The sequence below is a fragment of the Camelus dromedarius genome, chromosome 20 (genome assembly GCF_036321535.1).
Source record: "Camelus dromedarius isolate mCamDro1 chromosome 20, mCamDro1.pat, whole genome shotgun sequence".
Taxonomy (NCBI): domain Eukaryota; kingdom Metazoa; phylum Chordata; class Mammalia; order Artiodactyla; family Camelidae; genus Camelus; species Camelus dromedarius.
In genome coordinates this window covers 3764458-3783271 of record NC_087455.1, presented here as the reverse complement: position 1 = coordinate 3783271, position 18814 = coordinate 3764458, and the positions used below count along the sequence as shown (strand labels likewise).

The 18814-nt window shown below is 50.9% G+C and overlaps 1 protein-coding gene across 5 annotated transcripts in view; it reads right to left on the bottom strand.

Moving 5' to 3' along the window:
• COL22A1 (collagen type XXII alpha 1 chain) overlaps positions 1 to 18814 on the bottom strand; it is a 213937-nt gene that overhangs the window by 191508 nt on the left and 3615 nt on the right. For all 5 annotated transcript variants that reach the window (XR_004132600.2, XM_031439674.2, XM_031439676.2 and 2 more), the window contains exons 2-3: positions 5668 to 5830; positions 747 to 1313 (exon numbers count right to left, since the gene is read on the bottom strand). Coding sequence is in view for 4 of the 5 variants with exons in the window: in XM_031439674.2 (XP_031295534.1) it covers positions 747 to 1313; positions 5668 to 5758 (658 nt within the window). In the remaining variant the exon portion in view is untranslated. The remainder of the gene's footprint in view (positions 1 to 746; positions 1314 to 5667; positions 5831 to 18814) is intronic.

Here is an 18814-nt window from a genome sequence, read left to right as displayed (position 1 = left end):
TACCGAGCCAGGAAGAAATGGCACCCCAGGAAAGCAGGCAGAGGAGACAGGCTGGCTCAGGAGAAACCCACTTCACCCTTCCTGTCCTGGAGAGGGGGTTGGTGTCAGAAAGACCCCACCAGGGTCTTGGAGGTCAGCCTCCCAAGTCAGAGCCTCGGGGCCATGGGATCTTTGCCTGCCCAACACACACTCCTTCCTCTCCCATCGCCCAATCCCAGCCACAGTCAGGATTCCAGACAAATAACGTGGAGACCTCGGGTGATCCCAGAGGGCAACAGGTCAACAGCACTTGGCCTCTGGGACCAGCAGCGCCCACCACCTGAACTGGCTGACTCGGTCTCACCCGGTACAGTTCCTACAGCCTATCTGGGCCCTGTTCTTTCGTGATCTCTCACTGCCACCCCTCAGTGGGGCTGAGAGGGGCAGGACCCAACAGCTCTCACCAAGGGGCTTTGGTGAGGCCTCTGCAGGCACGTGCTCTGACTCAGTCCCAGGAGGCCAGGGGATGTTCCCGTTGCAGAAGTGAGGCATTCATGTATCTCAGAGTGGGTGGGGTTTAGAAGCCAGCCTGCTTTAATTTTTCTTTCCACCCCTGTCTCCCTGAAAGTGTGGCCCACGGGGCAGGACCCTGGGTGATGGACCCGGACCGGGTGTGGGTGCTACTGGGTTCCTCAGTTACGGCCGCGCCACGCGGACTGAGGCCTCCCCGCCCCTCGTGCCTCCCCAGGCCGCGGGTCCCCACTCACTTTCGCACAGGCGGCGCCGCAGCGTGCCCCGGATCTTGTCAATGGCGTCGAAGTCCGACACGTGGAAGATGTGGGCGGCCTTGGGCTCGGAGGCGATCTCCTCCAGCTCCTCCCGCAGCGCCTGGCCCACGCCCACGGCGAAGATGCGGATGCCCGCGCGGTGCGCGGCGGTGGCGGCGGCCAGCACCAGGTCCTGGCTGCGGCCGTCTGTCAGCAGGATGGCCACCTGCTTGAAGGCGCGGTCCCCGGGGCGGCCGCCGGCCCGCGGGGAGAAGCTGTGGCGGGTGATGTAGCGCAGCGCGTCGCCCGTGTTGGTGTTGCCGCCGTGGTAGGTCAGACGCCGCGCCGCCGCCCTGACCTCGGCCCGGGAGCCGAAGTGGTCCAGCTCGAAGGCCGTGGCCGGCCGGTCGCTGTAGCGCACGACGCCCACGCGGGTGCGGTCCGCGCCCACCTCGAACGTGTCCACCAGGTTGGCCACCCACTGCCGGACCTTCTCAAAGCCCTCCTTGCCCACGCTCGACGACGTGTCCAGGAGGAAGACCAGGTCGTAGTGGACGCTTTTGCAACCTGCGGGGGCGACAGACAGGGCGACCAGGGCCGAGTGGGTTGTGGGAAGGACTCGGTCCCGAGGCCTCGGGCGCGGCCATCCGGGTCTCCAGGTCCCCGGCTAACACCGCCCACCGCCCCTCCCCGCGGCCTTAAAGGCCCGGGCCCGCCTCCCAACCGTCACGTGATGAGGTGTGACCCCCCCCACCCCCACCCCGGGTTGCTCTGGGGTCTGGCTGACTACATATATAGTCAATATGTATGGGTTACCTATACATAGTTTGTATGTATAGTTTATAAATGTATTTATATATCCATCATTATGTATTTACATATATTGTATATAGAAATACATGTTTATATATAGAATTTTTTTTTATATAAATGAGTAACAGTCATGGAACACCATGTCATTTTCTTTAAATACTCCTTTTATTTTGATTCAAAAGTGACTTCATTAGCAACCTCAATGGCCATCAGCAGATGACTGGATAATTAGGTTGCAGTACACACACACACAGACACACACACACACACACACACAACTCAGCCATAAAAAAAGAATAAAATAATGCCATTTGCAGCAACATGAATGGACCTAGAAATCGTCATACTAAGTGAAGTAAGCTGGAAAGAGGAAGAAAAACACCATATGATATCACTTATATGTGGAATCTTAAAAAATGACACACATGAACTTATTTACAAAACAGAAATAGACTCACAGACATGGAGAACAAACTTATGGTTACTAGGGGGAAGGAGGTGGGAGAGCAGGGATAAATTGGGAGTTCAGGATTTGCAGATACTAACTACTATATATAAAATATATTAACAATAAAGTTCTACTGTATAGCACAGGGAACTATATTCAATATCTTATAACCTATAATAAAAATATGAAAAGGAATATATGTATATGTATAACTGAAACACTATGCTGTACACCAGAAATTAACACAACATTGTAAACTGACTATTCTTCAATTAAAAAAAATTTTTAATTTAAAAAATTAAAACATTTTAAAAAGCGACTTCATTATCTTTCAAACCTACTATAAGTAACACATCCCCATGTCTGAAAAGGCAGAAAAAGCAATCAAAAAATCTTTTAAACGCTCATATTGCCAGCTGCTCAGTGATAGCCATGCTAACCCAGGGTCTATTTATGTATGTTCTATTTCCTTGTAGCCATTGATGGAGGTGGGCTGTACCAGATACACTGATAGATACGCTGCTTTCCCCGCGTGCAGTGATGCGCTGGGAGCCCATTTCCAGTATGATAATGCCGGTTTCCATGGCTGCAGAGATTCCCCAACAGGGATGAACATAATTTATTTAGCCAGAGCTCTCCTGTTGGATAGTTAAACAGTGCTCAGTAGTTCACTATTAGAAATCATCTACAATAGATTGCGTTCATATGTTTCAGAAATGCCATAGTGCTTTATAAACGTATGCTTGTATTTTAACAAACATAAATTTTATATGAACTATATAATGTTTCGGATTAAATGAACTACAGCACTATATAATTTGTATTTGTGATCCACATGGCAACTCTGTGCAAGGGGGTGGTGCTCGCCCCCATTTTACAATTAGATAATATGAGGAAAAGTTGCCTAAACGCCACACTGAAGCATAAATACAAAGGGGAACCAAAATATGCCCTTGTCTCCACTCTTCCAGAATCTGAGTCTTGGCCATGCCAACAGCCATAGCTGACCAGGCCTCTGGGAACACCTGGTACAAACATTTGATTAGTGAAAAAAATAAAAAATGATAACAAACCAAAAAAAAAAAAAAAAAGAATCCTACTTTATTAAACTGTCCTACTGGCAAAAGTCAAAAAGACCATTTGACTTTTGCCATTAGGATAGTAGCCAGTGAGAATGTAAGGAAAATGGGGTGGGGGGGTATAGCTTAGTGGCAGAGCACATGCTTAGCATGCACAAGGTCCTGGGTTCAATCCCCAGTTCCTCAGTAATAAATACATAAACAAATAAAGGAGTATATTTTTGGATCCACCAATTCTAGATTTAATGATTTATCCTAGGAAAACCATCAGATAAATGGAAGGAGAAAAAAAAAGATGTATAAGGAAGCTCATGGCAGCATTGCCAAGCAAAGTCCTGGAGACCACCTCCATGACCACCCACAGGGACCTCCTTAAATCACTCCTCCTCCCTCGCTCCTTGCTCACACAGCCGAAAGCCAGGCAGCCGTGACAGTGATGGTGGGCCCTTATTTACTAGCACGGAAACCTTTCCGGCTATATTGTTGGCTATGAAAGGCACGTGTGTCTCTGCGTACAACTGTGCAAGCAGGCGAGAAGCTGTAAAAAGAAACATTGCTCACCTCTGGCAAGCAGAACCATGAGAGAATTATATCACTTTGTATGTTTTTTTTAGTGTCTTCTTTTCTTTAGTATTCACTTTATACTTCATTAATTTCTACTGTTTATTATTTTCTATCTTTGACTTATTTTGTGTTTAATTTATTCTTTTTTTCCTCACTTTATATATGTAGACAAATAAATTCTCGGCTTTTTTGTGTTTTCTAATATAAGCATTCAAACGTTAAAGTTTCCTCTACACGTTTTGCTAGGTGTATGTTACAAATTTTTATGTTTTTTCCTTTTTTAAAAAAAAGTCTTTTGTTGAAGTGTAGTTGATTTACAGTGTTAATTTCAGGTGTACAGCAAAGTGATTCAGTTATACAAATACATACGTACGTATTTTTTCTTTTCTGATTCTTTTCCATTATAAGTCATTACTTTGTATTTTTGATTTTGTTTACAAGCAATGAATTAAGTTCAAAAAACATAAAAACAATAAAGCTGCATATATGTGTACACACACACTTCCTTATCCCGCCCTGTGCCTGTGCCACTCTTGAACCCCACACCCACCTTCCCCTTGAGTTTTTTAAATCCAAGTCCAATCCACAGAGGAGCTGAGGTGAATCCCTGCCTTGGCAGAATTGACCCCTAACAAGATTAGTGCTTTAGAAGTGTGTTTGCCCAGATGTGTGGACTCAAGAGGTAATTCCTGGGGAGTTTTTCCCCTTGACCCAAAAGGTCATCCTTTTGTCTTTGTAACAATAAAGTCCCGCCTGCTCAGGATAATTGCTACTGCCAGCCAGGCCGCCCGGCCAAGACTGTAATCCTTGAGCAAAGTTGTTTTTTAAGCTGCAGAAGGTTCATTTGTTCAAGCGGCCTCCCCAGGGGGCCATGTTCTCCGGGAGGTCAGGGAGCAGGCCGGGTCGCGGGCATGTGAGAATGAAGAGCGACGTCTCAGGAAGGGCCCTGGCTTCTGGCCTCGGCTCCACCGCAGGCCAGGGCCCTGTGACCCCGGCTTCGCCCCGGGCCCGCATCTTCCGCTCTGTGAAACGAGGGCTCGGAGAGAGGGCCCCCCCCTCGTATCTGACGGCCCTGGAGGTCAACGGGACACTGGGGTCGTCCCGGGGATACAGAAGCCTCAGAGGCCCGGCACCCCACGTGGGAAAAGCAGATGCCCGCGCCTGTCTCTGCCCTTCCAGGCAGCCAGGCCTCGGGAGGCTCAGGCAACGTGAAACAGGCGGGAGCTTTGTAAACAGCCCTAGAACCCCGAGGCCGAGCCGGGCTTGCTTGCTTTTTGTTTTCATTGGTGGCCCGGGAAGGAAGGCTTGGCTCTGGCCCAGAACTTCCTGGGTCCCCCAGCCTCACGGGGGTGAGGGGGGCCTCTCTTTACCTCAGTTCCTCATCTGCAAACAGGGCCTGCATCTCAGCCCAGGCATTCTCCCTGAGGCCCCGGCCAACCCTGTGCGGGCTCTGGGCCCAGGGCTGTGATACAGACGTCTCTGACCCCTTCCCCATGTCCCCCACTGGCCGTGGCTCCTCCTACGAGGCCCTCAGTCAGGTGAGCAAACCCTCCTGTCCCTTCTCACTCCTCCTGCCCGGGCCTCCTCTGCTCCAGTAACTTTCCCACTTCCTGTCTACGCCCTGTCCTGGCCCCCTCTTCTGGCTGGACCCCAGCGCGTCCAGTGTCACCCGGGATGTGGCCCAACGCCCTTCCAGGACAGGACAAGACAGTAGGATGCTATCCTCGCCTGCTGTCCCCAAATCCTGCATGTGCTCAACAGAGACGCGCTCTCAGCACACATATGACTGACTCAGGACATGTGTTCACTCCCTCTTGTTCACATCCACACACACACGCTCACACACAGGCACATGCCCCAGCTGCACTGGTCACAACATGCATCGGTTGGAGGGCAGCTGGCACCTCACAGGTGATGACCCACACCCTCACTCGCTCACACACAGGCACACAGCCGCGCCCCTGGGACGCGCACAGAGGCTGCCCTGCCTCCAGCCCCGCGCGGCCTCCGGCCCTACCTGCCCTCTGGGCCTGGCAGCCATGGTCCCCACTCCAAAGCAGCAGCAGCCAGAGCAGGCAGGCCGCACTGCTGCCCCGCCGGCTGGCCATGGCGCTCTCGTGCTTGGGAACGCGCGCTTCTTGGCCAGGAAGAGGCACCGTCAGGGTCTACGGGAACATGTCCTGGGTGAAGAAAGACACGCCTTTAGCAGAAGGCCCTGGAGCTGAGAAGCCAGAAGTGACCTCTGGGCCCCAGGCAGGAGGAATCACCCCCGCCCAGCCTCCCAACTGCCTGCACTGCCCAGACTCGACTCTTCGCACAGCCAGCACTATGACTTTCTAAAGAGCGAAGCCCTGTGTTCCCTCCCTGTCAGATTCATCCACCCCCCCCCCACCCATCCATCAGCAAGTGTGCATTAAGGACCAGCTCACATTATCAGCTACCTAACCTGTGCCTGTGGCAACAGCATCATTACTCTGACCATATTCTTGACTTGTAGACATTTAATAGGCTGTTTTATTTGTTTAACATGTTAAAAGGGGACATCTTTGTACCCAAGTCTTTGCCCATATTTGATTATTTTCTTGGGGCAGGTTTGTAGGAAAATGTTTAGGGTGTCATTGGGGTTTTGAAAGGACCCTGATATGAGATGTCAAACTGCTTTCCAAAAACACTGTACCATTTCCGCAGCCTCCAGCAGGATAGGAGCGGGTGGGTGCCCCTCACCGCCGACCTGGCAGTGTGGAGTAGTGCCATTCCTTTGATTTTTGCCAACTCAATTCAGACAGTTTCTTGCTTCCTATGCATGTCTTTCATCCATGAGGTAGAATAGCTAAACGTTCTTTCCGTACTGCATATTTTATTTTCATGTGGATATCCATTTCAAAAAGTATTTGCCATTGCTAACTCCAAAATCCAGGAAAGGAAGAACGGTCTATAGATTTTACCATTGATTTGTTCATTCACAGATATTTCCCAGTGGCCCTAACATGCCAGGTTCTGAGGCCAGGCAGACAAAGGACACCAAACCCTCACTGATAACTTGGGTGGGGGCAGATAAGACACAGGCCAGAGCAAGGTACGGTAAAATGAGCACTGGTAGAGGGAAAGGCGGGGGGGCTCTGGGAGGACCGGGGCGGGAGGGGGAGATCGCCATGTGACCATTTCAGGAGAAGGTCAGATGACATGTTCCTAGATGGAGAAAACCCTGAGAATTCACAAAAAGCTGTTAGAACCAATAAACAAATTCAGCAAAGTTGGAGAGTGAAAAACATCAACGCTCAGAAGTCTGTTGCATTTCTGTACACAAGCAATGAACAATCCACTGGGAAATTAAGAAGAATAATTTTACTGACAATAGCATCAAAAAATAGAAAAAAAAAAACAAACACTTAGGAATAAATTTAACCAAGAAGGTGCCAGTCTTGTATGCTGAAGACCACAAACCGTTGCTGAGAGAAATTAAAGAAAACCTACATAGTGGAAAGACGTCTTCTGTTACTGCTTAATGGTTACAGAGTTTCTGTCTGGGGTGATGAAAAGGTTCTGGGAATAGATGTGTTGATGGTTACACAACATCTGAATGGAATTAATCCCACTGAGTCACATACTTAAAATGGCAAATGTTATGTTGTGTACTTTTTGCCACAATAAAAGTAGTAAAAGAGGTCCATACCCCAGTCTCTGTGAATGGTTACGTTACATGGCCAGGGAGAATGACCGTTACAGGTGGAATTAAGGTTGCTAATCACCTGACCTAAAATATGCAGGTAACCTTGGACTACCTGGGCGCATTCAGTGTAATCACAAGGGTCCTACAGATGAAAGAGGCTGGGTCAGAACCAGAGTGCTGGCCACCCGAGAAGGACTTGATTGGGCCTTGTTGGCTCTGAAGATGGAGTAAGGGGCCGTGAGCTAAGGGATGCAGGTGACTTCCAGCAGCTGGAAAAGGCAAGGAAAGGGCGTCCTCTCTATAGACTTCTAAGGAAACAGCCCACCCAACACTTTGATTTTAGCCCAGTGAGACCCATTTTGGAATTTCCACCTTGAGAAGTTCAAGATAATAAATCTGTGTTGTCTTAAGCCGCTAAGTTTGTGGTGATTTGTCACAGCAACCATAGGAAACTGAGTGGTGATGAGAGTTGAGGGGGATGGATGCTGGAGCACGGTAAGTGGTCCCTCCTGGCAATCTTCCACCCCACCCCTTCCTCCTACAAACGTATGCTCAGGCCCTTTTCTCTGGACAAAACTGTGTCCCTTCAAATTCATCTGTTGAAACCCCAGCCCGAGTGTGACGGTATTTGGACATGGTGTCTTTGGAAGGGACTTAGGCTTAGATTAGGTCATGAGGTCATGACCCCCATGATGGGATCAGTGCCCTTATAAGAAGAGAAAGAGACCATCTGTCTCTCTTTCTCTCCACCTTCTGGGGAAACAGAAAGAAGGTGGCTGTTTACAAGCCAGGGAGTGAGCCCTCACTAGAATCAAATCTTCCAGCACTGCTCCTGGATTCCCTGGCCTCCAGAACTGAAAAATAAGTGTCTGCTGTTGAAGCCCCCCAGTAGGTGGCATTTTGTTACAGCAGCCTGAGCTGACTAAGACTTCCTTCCAGGTCACTGCAGGGCCACTGTGTCATGAGTCTGGGGCAGACCAGGAAGGAGGAGATTGGGGAGTCTCCATCTTTTTTCTTGGAAAGATCGTGAATCCTGAGACTTGGCAGGAAGATAGCAAAAGGACAGAGATCCCAGGAGCTCCTCCCTCTGCTGAAGGCAGACCAGTGGCTCGAGGAAACAGGCAGCGGATTCCGTAGCAGCCCAGGAACATCCCCACACGTGGGTGGGAGACGGCCCGACCCCAACATCCCGAGTGGTGGACAGCTCGCTCAGCCCTCACACATCTCCACCCCCCACCCCCGTCCCCCTCCGCTGCAGTAAGAGAGAAGCAGTTTCCATCAGCCCTAGCGAAGGATAGGCCAGAACTCGCCAGGTGGTCAGGAGGGTGGGCTCTCAGACCAGAGTGCCTGGTGGTACAAATCCCAGTTATTCGGCAGCTCTGCGGCTTCAGAGACAGACCTAGTCTCTCTGCCGCAGTGCCCTCACCTGTGGAGTGGAGACAGTCACAGGACCCGCCTTGGTGAGTTGTTACAAGGGGGTCGTCGTAGGGATTAAACAAGGAAACCGCAGGTAGAGGCCACATCACCGCTGCGGACCAGAACTGTGACCCAAACCACACCCACTTCCTCGGCCCACTCGCCATCCAAGGGCCCCTGCAGGGGGGTAAAACTCAGCATTGTTGGGGAGCCTCCACGCTGTACACACTGCGCATCCCCATCTCCACAGCAACCCCACAGGGCGGGCATCTGCACCTCCCCTCCACAGGCCGACCTGCTGAGGCTGAGAAGTGGACGATGCCCTGCAGCACCCCCACTGGGCAGGTCTGTGTGTGAAAACAGATCCAAGAGACTCAGAAGTAATCACTCCTGAGTTGGAAGCTCCCCCAGGGCCAGTCTGCGTTCTCTACCATCCCTCTCCCGGCCCAGGCTACTTCCCTGAGCCGGGCCCAGTGAGTATTCGTGGGGTTGAAAGTCCACCGTCCTGATATTTGGTTCTTTACAGAAAAGGCTGGGGAACGCCTGTGTGTGCTGTGAGCCAGGTGCTTTTCACCAGTGTCCTACCTGAGGTCACAGCACACTTGCAAGTCAGCGCCGTTATCCCCACCGTCCTGAACACGCACCTGAGACCGGGGAGCAAGGCAGAGCCGGGCCTGCCTCAGGCTTGTGGTACAAGAGCCCACACTCTTTCCAGCACTAACACTGAACACATTTCACATGCCGACTAGGCGCCAGGAGCCATTCCAAGCACTTTATTCATAAAAATTCATTTAATCTGAACTGCAGCTATCATGAGACCTATTTTACAGAGTAAGAAACCGAGGCACAAAGGGTTAGGAACCTGCCCGCGACTCCACACCTGGCAGCCGGGATGCAGTGCCACGCGATCACAGGCCCACGGGTGTAATCAGGCAGCAGGGTGGCTTCTCGGGACGTTGGGATCTGGCTGGAGCAACACTTACTTCTTAAGCACAGAAACAATATGGGAAACAAGCAAAGGATAAAGTCAAAACCCAAGCCATGCATCCCCCAGAGGAAAGAGAATGGCCTTCTCTGCCTGTTGGTGTGACCGATTCCATTGAGTGATTTTCAGACACTGAATCGGCCTTGCAAACCTGGGCTGCATCCCACTGGGTCAGGGCCTAGCCTTCTTTCTATACATGGTCATATTTGATTTGCTAGTATTTTGTTGAGGAGTTTTTTGCTTCTGTGCTCCTGAGATATATTGGTCTGTTGCTTTATTTTCTTGGAATGCCTTTGTTCGGTTTGGGATTAGGGTAATGCTGGTGTCAAAGAATGAAATAGGAAAGGTTCCCTGTGCATCTATCTTCTGGAAGATATTGTAGAAACAAGAATAAATGGGGTGTTCATACAAAATGCCCACTGGTGTGGAGTCCCTGTGTTCCTTAGCCGTAAAAATGAGCATGCCGTCCCCATGAGACGGGGCTCATCGCTACTCCCTAGGGGATGCTGTGAGGGTTACATGAAATAATTCCTACAGAGTATACAGATCCTGGCACAGGCCAGGTGCACAGTAAGTGTGAGACTCTTACCAGCCTGTTTCCTCTGCCCCTCCAGCCCACCTCGGGCCGTAGCCCCAGCAAGCATGGGCACCGTATCCCAGTCCTCTCTCCCAGCTCTTTCCAGGGACTGGCTACCAAGCTGGCATGATGCAGGCCACACCCAGTCCCTGGGAGGCAGGGCTCTGCTATTAGTCTCCAAAAGTCCAGCAATTAATTTACTGAACTGAGTTTCTGCCACAAGCCAGCCCATCGCCATAGTAACCAGCATTCCCTATTGAGGGACTCAGAGGTGGGGGGAGCAGAGACACGGAGCAGAAAGCAATTTAGAGGGAGAAAATGAGATCTGGCACACTGCGAGGGCAGCCTGGGCAGAGGGCGAGCTCTGTCTGCTCCAGAGGGTCTGGCCGCTGCCCACTGAGGGTGGAGACTGGGTGGAATGAGGCTTCGCTGATGCGTTGCCGGGGTGACAGGCGATGCTCTGTGCAGGAATCTGGTGGCGACACAAAAGCATGGTGTGCTGTGTCCGGACCACGGACACATCCTGCATCTGGATGTTTATAGTACTTTATTCAGAATTCCTTCCCTAGATGAATCAATAAAGAAATGGTGGCCCATCCACACAATGGCATGGTGTTCAGTGGTTAAAAAGAAATGAGCTATCAAGCCATGAAAAGCCATGGAGGTTGTGCTGAACACTGGAATTTGACACAACATTGTAAAATGATTATAAATCAATAAAAAAAATAAAATAAATTAAAAAAAAAAGAAAAGCCATGGAGGAACCTTAAATGCATATCACTAAGTGAGAGAAGCCCACCTGACAAGGAGGTTATAGAACTGGAACTTAGTCCTAAACCTCTATAATCCTAAATCCTGTGTCCTTCCAACTCACCCACAGAGGACTGGTCTCTGTCCTCTGTCGAACGGAAGTACTTGTTCGGGTGTCTGGCAGAAGAGGGGGAAGAGAGTCCTTAAGAGTCTTTGGTCCTAATAACAAGCAAGAACATCAATCCGGTTCTCATTCAGACGTCGCAAGATTTACACAGAATCAGCTTAAGCCCCAAGCCACCAAAAGTCAGGATCACCTTGATCGAAGGAGATGGAGATGGACTGAGAAATGGGTTTTCCTAACCTCCTCCTCTGTGCTCTGGAATTCAAAAATACTTCCTATCGGTTACTCTTTCCCTACGAAGGGGCCAGATGCCCGATGTATTTCTCTGCCAGTTGCTAAAAACTGTGAATGAAACTCAAGCCATATCTGTCTATTCTCAAAACAAAGGAGATTTCTTAAACTGGTCCCCAAAGGACTTGAAAGGCACATCCTCTGTCTGCAGCCATCGCCCATTTCTTCACTCATCTCCTCGGCCTGTGAAGTCACTGATTAACTAACTCAACAATGTTTATGAAGTCCCACACGAGGCGCCAGGCACTGTTTCCATCACTAGGTCTAGTGATGCCCCTGCATCCTTAGAGCTTACGTTCTAGGGAGAGAAGAGAAAAACCAAGCCAAGAAACAAACATATGGTTTCTGAGAGTAGTAACTGATTTGACTACAACAGGGTGATGTGACAAAAAGGGATGGGCAGGACTGCCTTTACACTTTGTAAAAGGAAGGGCTCCGCTGAGTTGGGGATATCTGAGCTGAGGTCTGACTACAGGGAGGAGCCAGCCATTCAGAAAGAGGGATCAGGGAAGGGGTATAAAGGCCTCCATCAGTTCTTGGGTTCCTGCACCCAACAGCCTTGGGAGTGATCCCAGCCCTCAGACTCATCCCGACAGCACTGTTCGCAGCTCCTCATAAGAACCAAACGAGACTCTCAGTGCACAAATGCGATCTTTAGCCCCCTGGATACAGTGGCCCCTCCCTGTCTTTGGATGGAGCTCAGAGTCCTCATCACAGACTTTTAAGCACTGGCTGTACCCACCTCTGTCGCCTGCCTGCATGTCAGCTTGGCCTTGGGTGACCAAGGAGAAGAGAGCTGGCAGGGCGGGGCAGGGGAGGGGCAGCCTGCACTCCTGTGATTCCGTGGGGCAAGGATGCGTGAGTTTCCCATGAGTCAAATGAGCACTGCAGAAGGAAGCCAGGCTTGGGTTATTGGGTTGGTACCCAACCAAGGGAGCGGTCTGCACCACAGGAGATGCCGGTTGTAGGCAGCCACAAGGGCACAGCTGGGGTGGAAGCAGAAGGGGTGGGGGGAGATCGCCCAGGCTGGGGAACTCCACGCAGAGGAATCTCCATTAGGGAACTACCACGTGGGTGCCTGAAACACGGTGGAAGATCCGCGGCAAGGACAGCCAGGAGAGGGCTGCCCTGCAGCCACTGGAGTAGGGGCCTACTGCCCCTCCCCTCCCCTCCCTCCTCACCCCAACCCTCCAGAGAGGCCCCCCTGGTTCCTTAATCTCCTTCCTTGCTCTGTATCTGTCTCCTCTTCCTCCCCTTTTACCTTGGATTGACAACTCAGCTTCAATAGGCTTTCCCAGAATCGCCCTGCCCAAACTGCCCTTCCCAGCGCTGACTTCCAAAAATCCATCCAGACACCCTACCCCCACCTCCTTGGGGTGGTGGCCCATTCAGGAGGAAGCCCTCCCTTCAGAGAGCCTCACCGTGAGCACAAGAAGACCCTCATGTGTCCTCACTGTCATACCAGTCCATCCAGACGTCTGAGAGCTGTCATAACCCCATTCTTACTTCTTTCATTTTCTGTATCAAATTCTTCCTGAGTTTTCCTTGTCTTTCTCCACCCCTGCCTCCCCCCAAATAGACGGTCTCAGTTCATTTCACAAGAGACTGTCTCAGATTACAGGGTCCTGAGGACACAGATATTTCTGTTTAACTTATTTTGAGGAGCGTCTAGTCGATGAAGCAAGGCATATAAATAGTGCCATGGCACCCACATGGCTTTTGGAGGTGCTGGTCCCAGAAGGCTCCCCCTTTTCTAGGGGAGAATAATGAGAAGCCACCAGCAGCGCCCCCTCTGTGAGGTCTGCACATTGCAGCAGATGGAGAGCCAGGGACCCCGGGGCCAGAGGGACGGCAGTTTGGTTCCTGTGTCCGGCACTCACTAGCTGTGTGGTCTCAGCTACTGCCTCTCTCTAAGCTTCAGTGCCTCGTCTGGGAGCAGGGCGAGGAGGCTGCCTCACCGGCTGGCTGGAAGGACGTGCCTGGTTGCCGGGCAGTGGCGGCCAAGAAAAAGAAAATATATTAAAAAAGCTACAAGCACTCAATTAAAGGAAGTTATTATTACCAGAGAATCCTTTGCAGCCTTTATTTCATACTGACAGTACTTTCCTTTTTTAATATAGATTATTACAAGCTATTGGATATGGTTCCCTGTGCTATAGCGTAGGACCTGGTTGTTTGTCTATTTTATACATAGTAGCATCTGTTAATCCCAAACTCCTAATGTATCCCTCCCCATCCCCGTTTCCCCTTTCCCTTGCCAGGCAGACTCCTACTCATCCTACAAAACCCAAATTATGTGCCTTCTTTGGAAGACTTTCCTGATTTCCCAGGCAGGGAGTGTGTCACTGTCTTCTTCAGGCTCCCATAGACCCTCAGTTTTTATGACCCCCACAAGCAGCATTAAAATTGACCTATTTATCGGTCTACCTTCCCCACTGAGCTCCTTAGACGTAAGGATCACGTCTCTGGTCTCTCTTCCTCAGCCCCTGGAGCAGTGACAGACACAAAGCAGGCGCTCCATGTATCAGTGTAACAATGGGTGGACTGTCTGAACTAACTTAATTACATATTTAACTTAGATCATAAATGGGAGCTCTCTTTTTATTTTTTCTCAAAACCATTAAAAAAAAAAGTCTCGAAACTTCTACTACCTGAGGACAGAGAAGGCATGTGGATTATCAGCACAGGGGTCTCAGTCTTTGTCTTGTCATGAAGGGTGTTTCTTTTCCTCCAGGAAAGCACCTTGGATCCCAGCATCACCTGTTCTGCAGATGAGAGCCCGGGGAGAGGGTCAGGGAGGGGCCAGGAAAGGAGGCCCTGTGGGCTGAGTTTCCTTCCTGGGGAAGCAGCTCACAAAGGGGCCCCACAGGTGAGGCAGGAGCGGTTCAGGAGCCGTTGCGACCTGGGGCGGTGCGGCTCACTTCCCAAGGGAGCCTGTGGCTTCTGTACCACGGGGCAAGGACTCCAGGACCAAAGCTGAGGGGAAGCTCCAGGAATTTCTCCCCATCCAGAGGGGCCTCTGGGAGGGAGCTCTGCTCATCACCTCTGTGCGCTGCTGTGTCTGAAAGTCAGGCTATTTAAACCGCCTGAGCATTTATTGGTGGGAGAATTCCACAGGGGGATGGAAGAAAAGCCTCTTCAAAGGTTGTGTCTGAAGAAAGAATTGCTGAGACCCCATCCTCTTTCCCTGTCACCTGAAAAACCACCCAGGCTCAGCTACAGCTTGGCAATGTCCGTTAATCACTGTCTCCCTTGTCCCTTTACCCATTCGTGGACCTGCTTTTCTCATTCACCGTGTCATTGATCAGCTCTCTCCTCCACCCTCCATCCAGGCAGTCCCGCACTTCTGCACCCCTCCCTCCCTCTCTACCCCACCCACTCACCCACATGGATGCTCGCTCAGGCCCCAAGCATGGCACCCCTACCCGCCAACTCCCACCCAGGCCTACGCCAGGGCTGTGTGGTTGGAGATAAACAAGGCAGAGTTTCTGCCTCTAGGACTGTACCTGGTGGTGGTGGGGGGCAGCCAGAAGGAGGAACGAATCCTTTAAAAATAGTGCATGTAGCGGGGAGGGTATAGCTCAGGAGTAGAGCACGTGCTTAGCATGCACAAGGTCCTGGGTTCAATCCCCAGTCCCTCCATTAATAAATCAATAAATCCTAATTACCTCCTCCCAAAACAACAACAACAAAAATAAATAAATAAAATTAAATAGTGTGGGGAAGTCTCCGCTTTCTTCCAAGACTCAGCGGAGGCGTTACCCATCCAGGAAGCCTTATGTGAAACCCCAGTCCTAGCACAGGACACTCTGACACTGGAAGGGAAGGGAAGGGATGAGGGAAGGGAAAGGTAGGGTAGCACAGAGGAAAGTGACTTCCGCTCTCATCTGGCCATTTGTCCTTGGACAGGTCACTTAACTCTCTAGGTCTCTCCTTGTACATAAAGTGATTACTAACTACCTCGAGGTAGCTGCAGAAATGACCTGGGGTTGGTGGGGGCATGGGGGAAGTATGTAAACACACGGTGCCAATGTCTGTGCTCTGTAAGTAGTGACGAAAGGTGACTGGCTGGCTGGGGGGTGGGGGGCTCCGCTCTGTCCTCTAGAGCACAGAGCACCTGGACCCTCACCTGCACGCCCTGTGGGCAGCTTGGCCTCAAGGCTGTGATGTCTTTGCCCCTTTATTCCCTAAGCATGCCTGACACGCAGCAGGTGTTCAGACCCTGTTAAACTGATGACGGAATAGACCCCTGGGCGAAGGGCTGTTGTGAACTGACCAACCAAAGAAGCCAGAGGTCTTTGTATTTAGTATATAATATACAGCTTCTGCATCACTTCAGGGAGGAGATAGGGGGCACTTTCTTTTCCAACAAGAGATAAGCTACTGTAGCTGAAGGAGAATCCTGGGGCGCCCATGACCTTCTAAAGGTCAAAGAAAATTGACCTACCAGGGGTTAAGGATACCAGACCTGCTAGATGGCCAGAGACTCCGGGACCCTGGGCTGACCCTCATCGTATTTTCTGAGCTCGTTCCCTGGGCTCCGGCACAGAGATGCTCTACAAGGCACTGGACCACACAGCTAGTACACAGAAGGGCCCAAATCAAGCCCATGCCAGACTTACACCCCCCAACATGGCCCAGTCCATGAGCCCAGGCCCCCAGGCTCAAGAGGGGGCCCAACAGCGCCCAAAGTCCAGAGCCACTTGGTCATCACTCAAGCCCTCTCCATCGATGGGGGAAACACACCCCCATCACGAAAGCCTGTATGCGGGACAGGTGCCAGACAAGGTCAATACTGGTCCACATTTCCAGTTTTGACATTTCATCTGCTTGTATGATTGTGATTTAAGCCAAGCTGTAGTTTCATTAACTCAGTCCTTCCTGGGTGCCGGGCACTGGTGATCCACAAGGGTGTCCAGCCCTGCGCAGACACCGCTAGTTCACAGATAAGTAACAGAAAACCCAGCAACTCCAGGAACTCTTTTCCTAGTGGCAAAGGCAGCCCCTCCCACCATGGACCCCAGGAGCTGGCAGTGAGGAGCCGCGGGCAGCAGCGGGCGGCGGGGCCAGGCACGCCAGGGCTTCCCAGATACAAGGGAAACCCAGGCTGACTTGCCAACAGCAACTCAGGAGCAAGGAAAAGGTTGGGATGTCATTTGGTGTTTCTTCGGAGGCCTGAAAAAATCCCATCCAGGGTCTCATTCGGCTCATCAGTTTGGCTGAAGGCGAACGGGGTGCACTGCACCACCGCCTGCAGGGCCCGCGGCACGGCGTGCACTAGACCAGCAAGACTTACAACCATCCAACCTTTCAATCATTTACAGAGTTCATCCTACGAGCCAGACGCCGCGCTGGGTAGACACGTTTTAGTATTCATTGTTATTGTTCCCAAATTGCTCAGAGGCTGGATTTTGATTGATGTATATGTTTGGATAGAAAGTTCAGAAAGTATATTTGCCAGAATGTTCTAGTGGGTAAGTTGGGCGGCGGGGGAGAGGAGGATGGGAACACAGGGAGGTGGCTGATATTGACACACTTGTAAAATGACGCTTTTACTACTTTTGTCATTTAAAACATTCCAATGAGAAATATTTTCTAAAAAGAAAAAAGTTTTTCCAAATAGTATATTTGCCTCTTTGGATGAATTCTATACATTTTTGTCAGCATACTTAGGGCGCTCTGGAATTTTGGTTCAGGCTTTGCACTAAGACATGGGTTTGAATCCCAGTTCTGCTGCTAGCTCATTGCGAGTTTGAGTGTCTGTAGGCCTCAGTTTGTTCATCTGCACAGGGGGCAGCAGTGCAGCTGATTCACGGGGTAAAGGATGTGAGAATGTGCAGTGCACAGCCTGGCACCAACCGGCATCCAATATCAGGCTCAGGGTCACAGTATTTTTGTTTTCATAGAGGTCCAAAAATGTCATGGGAAAGGGGATTTAAATTATTCTAAGTCCCTCCAAAACCGGGAAGTCACAGCTGACAGAGGGAAGTGGCAGGGAGAGAGATTTCATCTTAACTAGATGTCCAGCAAGGCGCCACGGACTCCCTGGGGAGGCGGCACTCCCCCTGCCAACGGCGGTGGGACAGGAGAAGGTGGGCCAGTGCCAGGAGAGGGACAATTCGGTCATCGGCTGAAGAGACTGAGCAAGGTGGCCGTGATGGTCATCTTACGGTCTTCAGACCAGAGAGCCGAGGAAAGGAAGCATTACTGGGCGACACCCTGCGTAGTCACTAAGTCTGTCATCACAAAGATGCTTGTGGCTCTGTTTTATTTTCAAGTGAGATTTTGTTTAATTTATTGCTGAAGTTAGTTTGCTTCTTCTCATCTTTATAGGAGCAAGAGCAGCTTGTCCCTGTGGCCCGGCTGCCGGGCAGTCAAAGCTGCTCCAGCTGGCCCGGCTCTGTCAGCACACAGATACAGGAGACTTCCCCTCAGAGACAGTGCCGACCGAAAGACAGTGCAAGCTGCTACTTTTCTTCAAAACTGTGTTATGAACCAAACTTTAAAAAAGGAAAATGGTATTCTCACTTCCACCAGAACACAGGCAGAATTAGCTAGAAGTAGTGAGCGTCCAGTAGCTGGGAGCATACGAGCTAAGGCCAGCGCACAGCCGGAGGGAACGTACCCATCAGACGGGGCTTGTCCCAGGAGGACTCTGACAACCTCCACGACCTCAGCGGGCTGGCGGGGCCGCCCTCCGCACATTCCCTGGGTGTCTGCCAAGGCTTCCCTTTGTTTGGGCCACGACGTTACCCAGCCCATGTTGCAGCCTCTCGTGAAAGCTCAGTCCTAATACCTCCTGAGAACCATCAAAACGGCCACGCCCTTTGACCCAGAAATCCTATTCCTTGGGAATCACTGCGGAGTGGTGGGAGTCACCAGCACAAAGATGCTCGCGGCAGTGGCTAGTGGGAATGGTGGGCGCCTCATGGCTCATCCACTGGAAGGAATTCTAATAAGCAGAAACAAATGGTACTTACAAAACCACAAAGAAAGTGACCGACTTTGCTAAATAGCAAAGCTGAGGAACGGTCATGTTGTATCATTTCTTCATTCAACTCCACATTCATGTGAACATTTAGTCACTCATTCATCCACTGATCCGACAATCCCTGTGCTGGCCCTGGGCAAAGTGCAAAGGAGGAGAGGTCATGTGGCCACCTGGCCTTGAACTGGCCATCTCAGACACCAACCCTATCCCTCACATACACCCCTGCGTGCGCGTGTGCGCACACACACACACACACACACACACACAATGCCAGGTCCTGGGTGGAAAGACCTCTATGTCCTGGTCCCTCTGGAAACCTGTGTTTGAGACCTCCTCTGTCTCTACATACAAAGCAAGCAA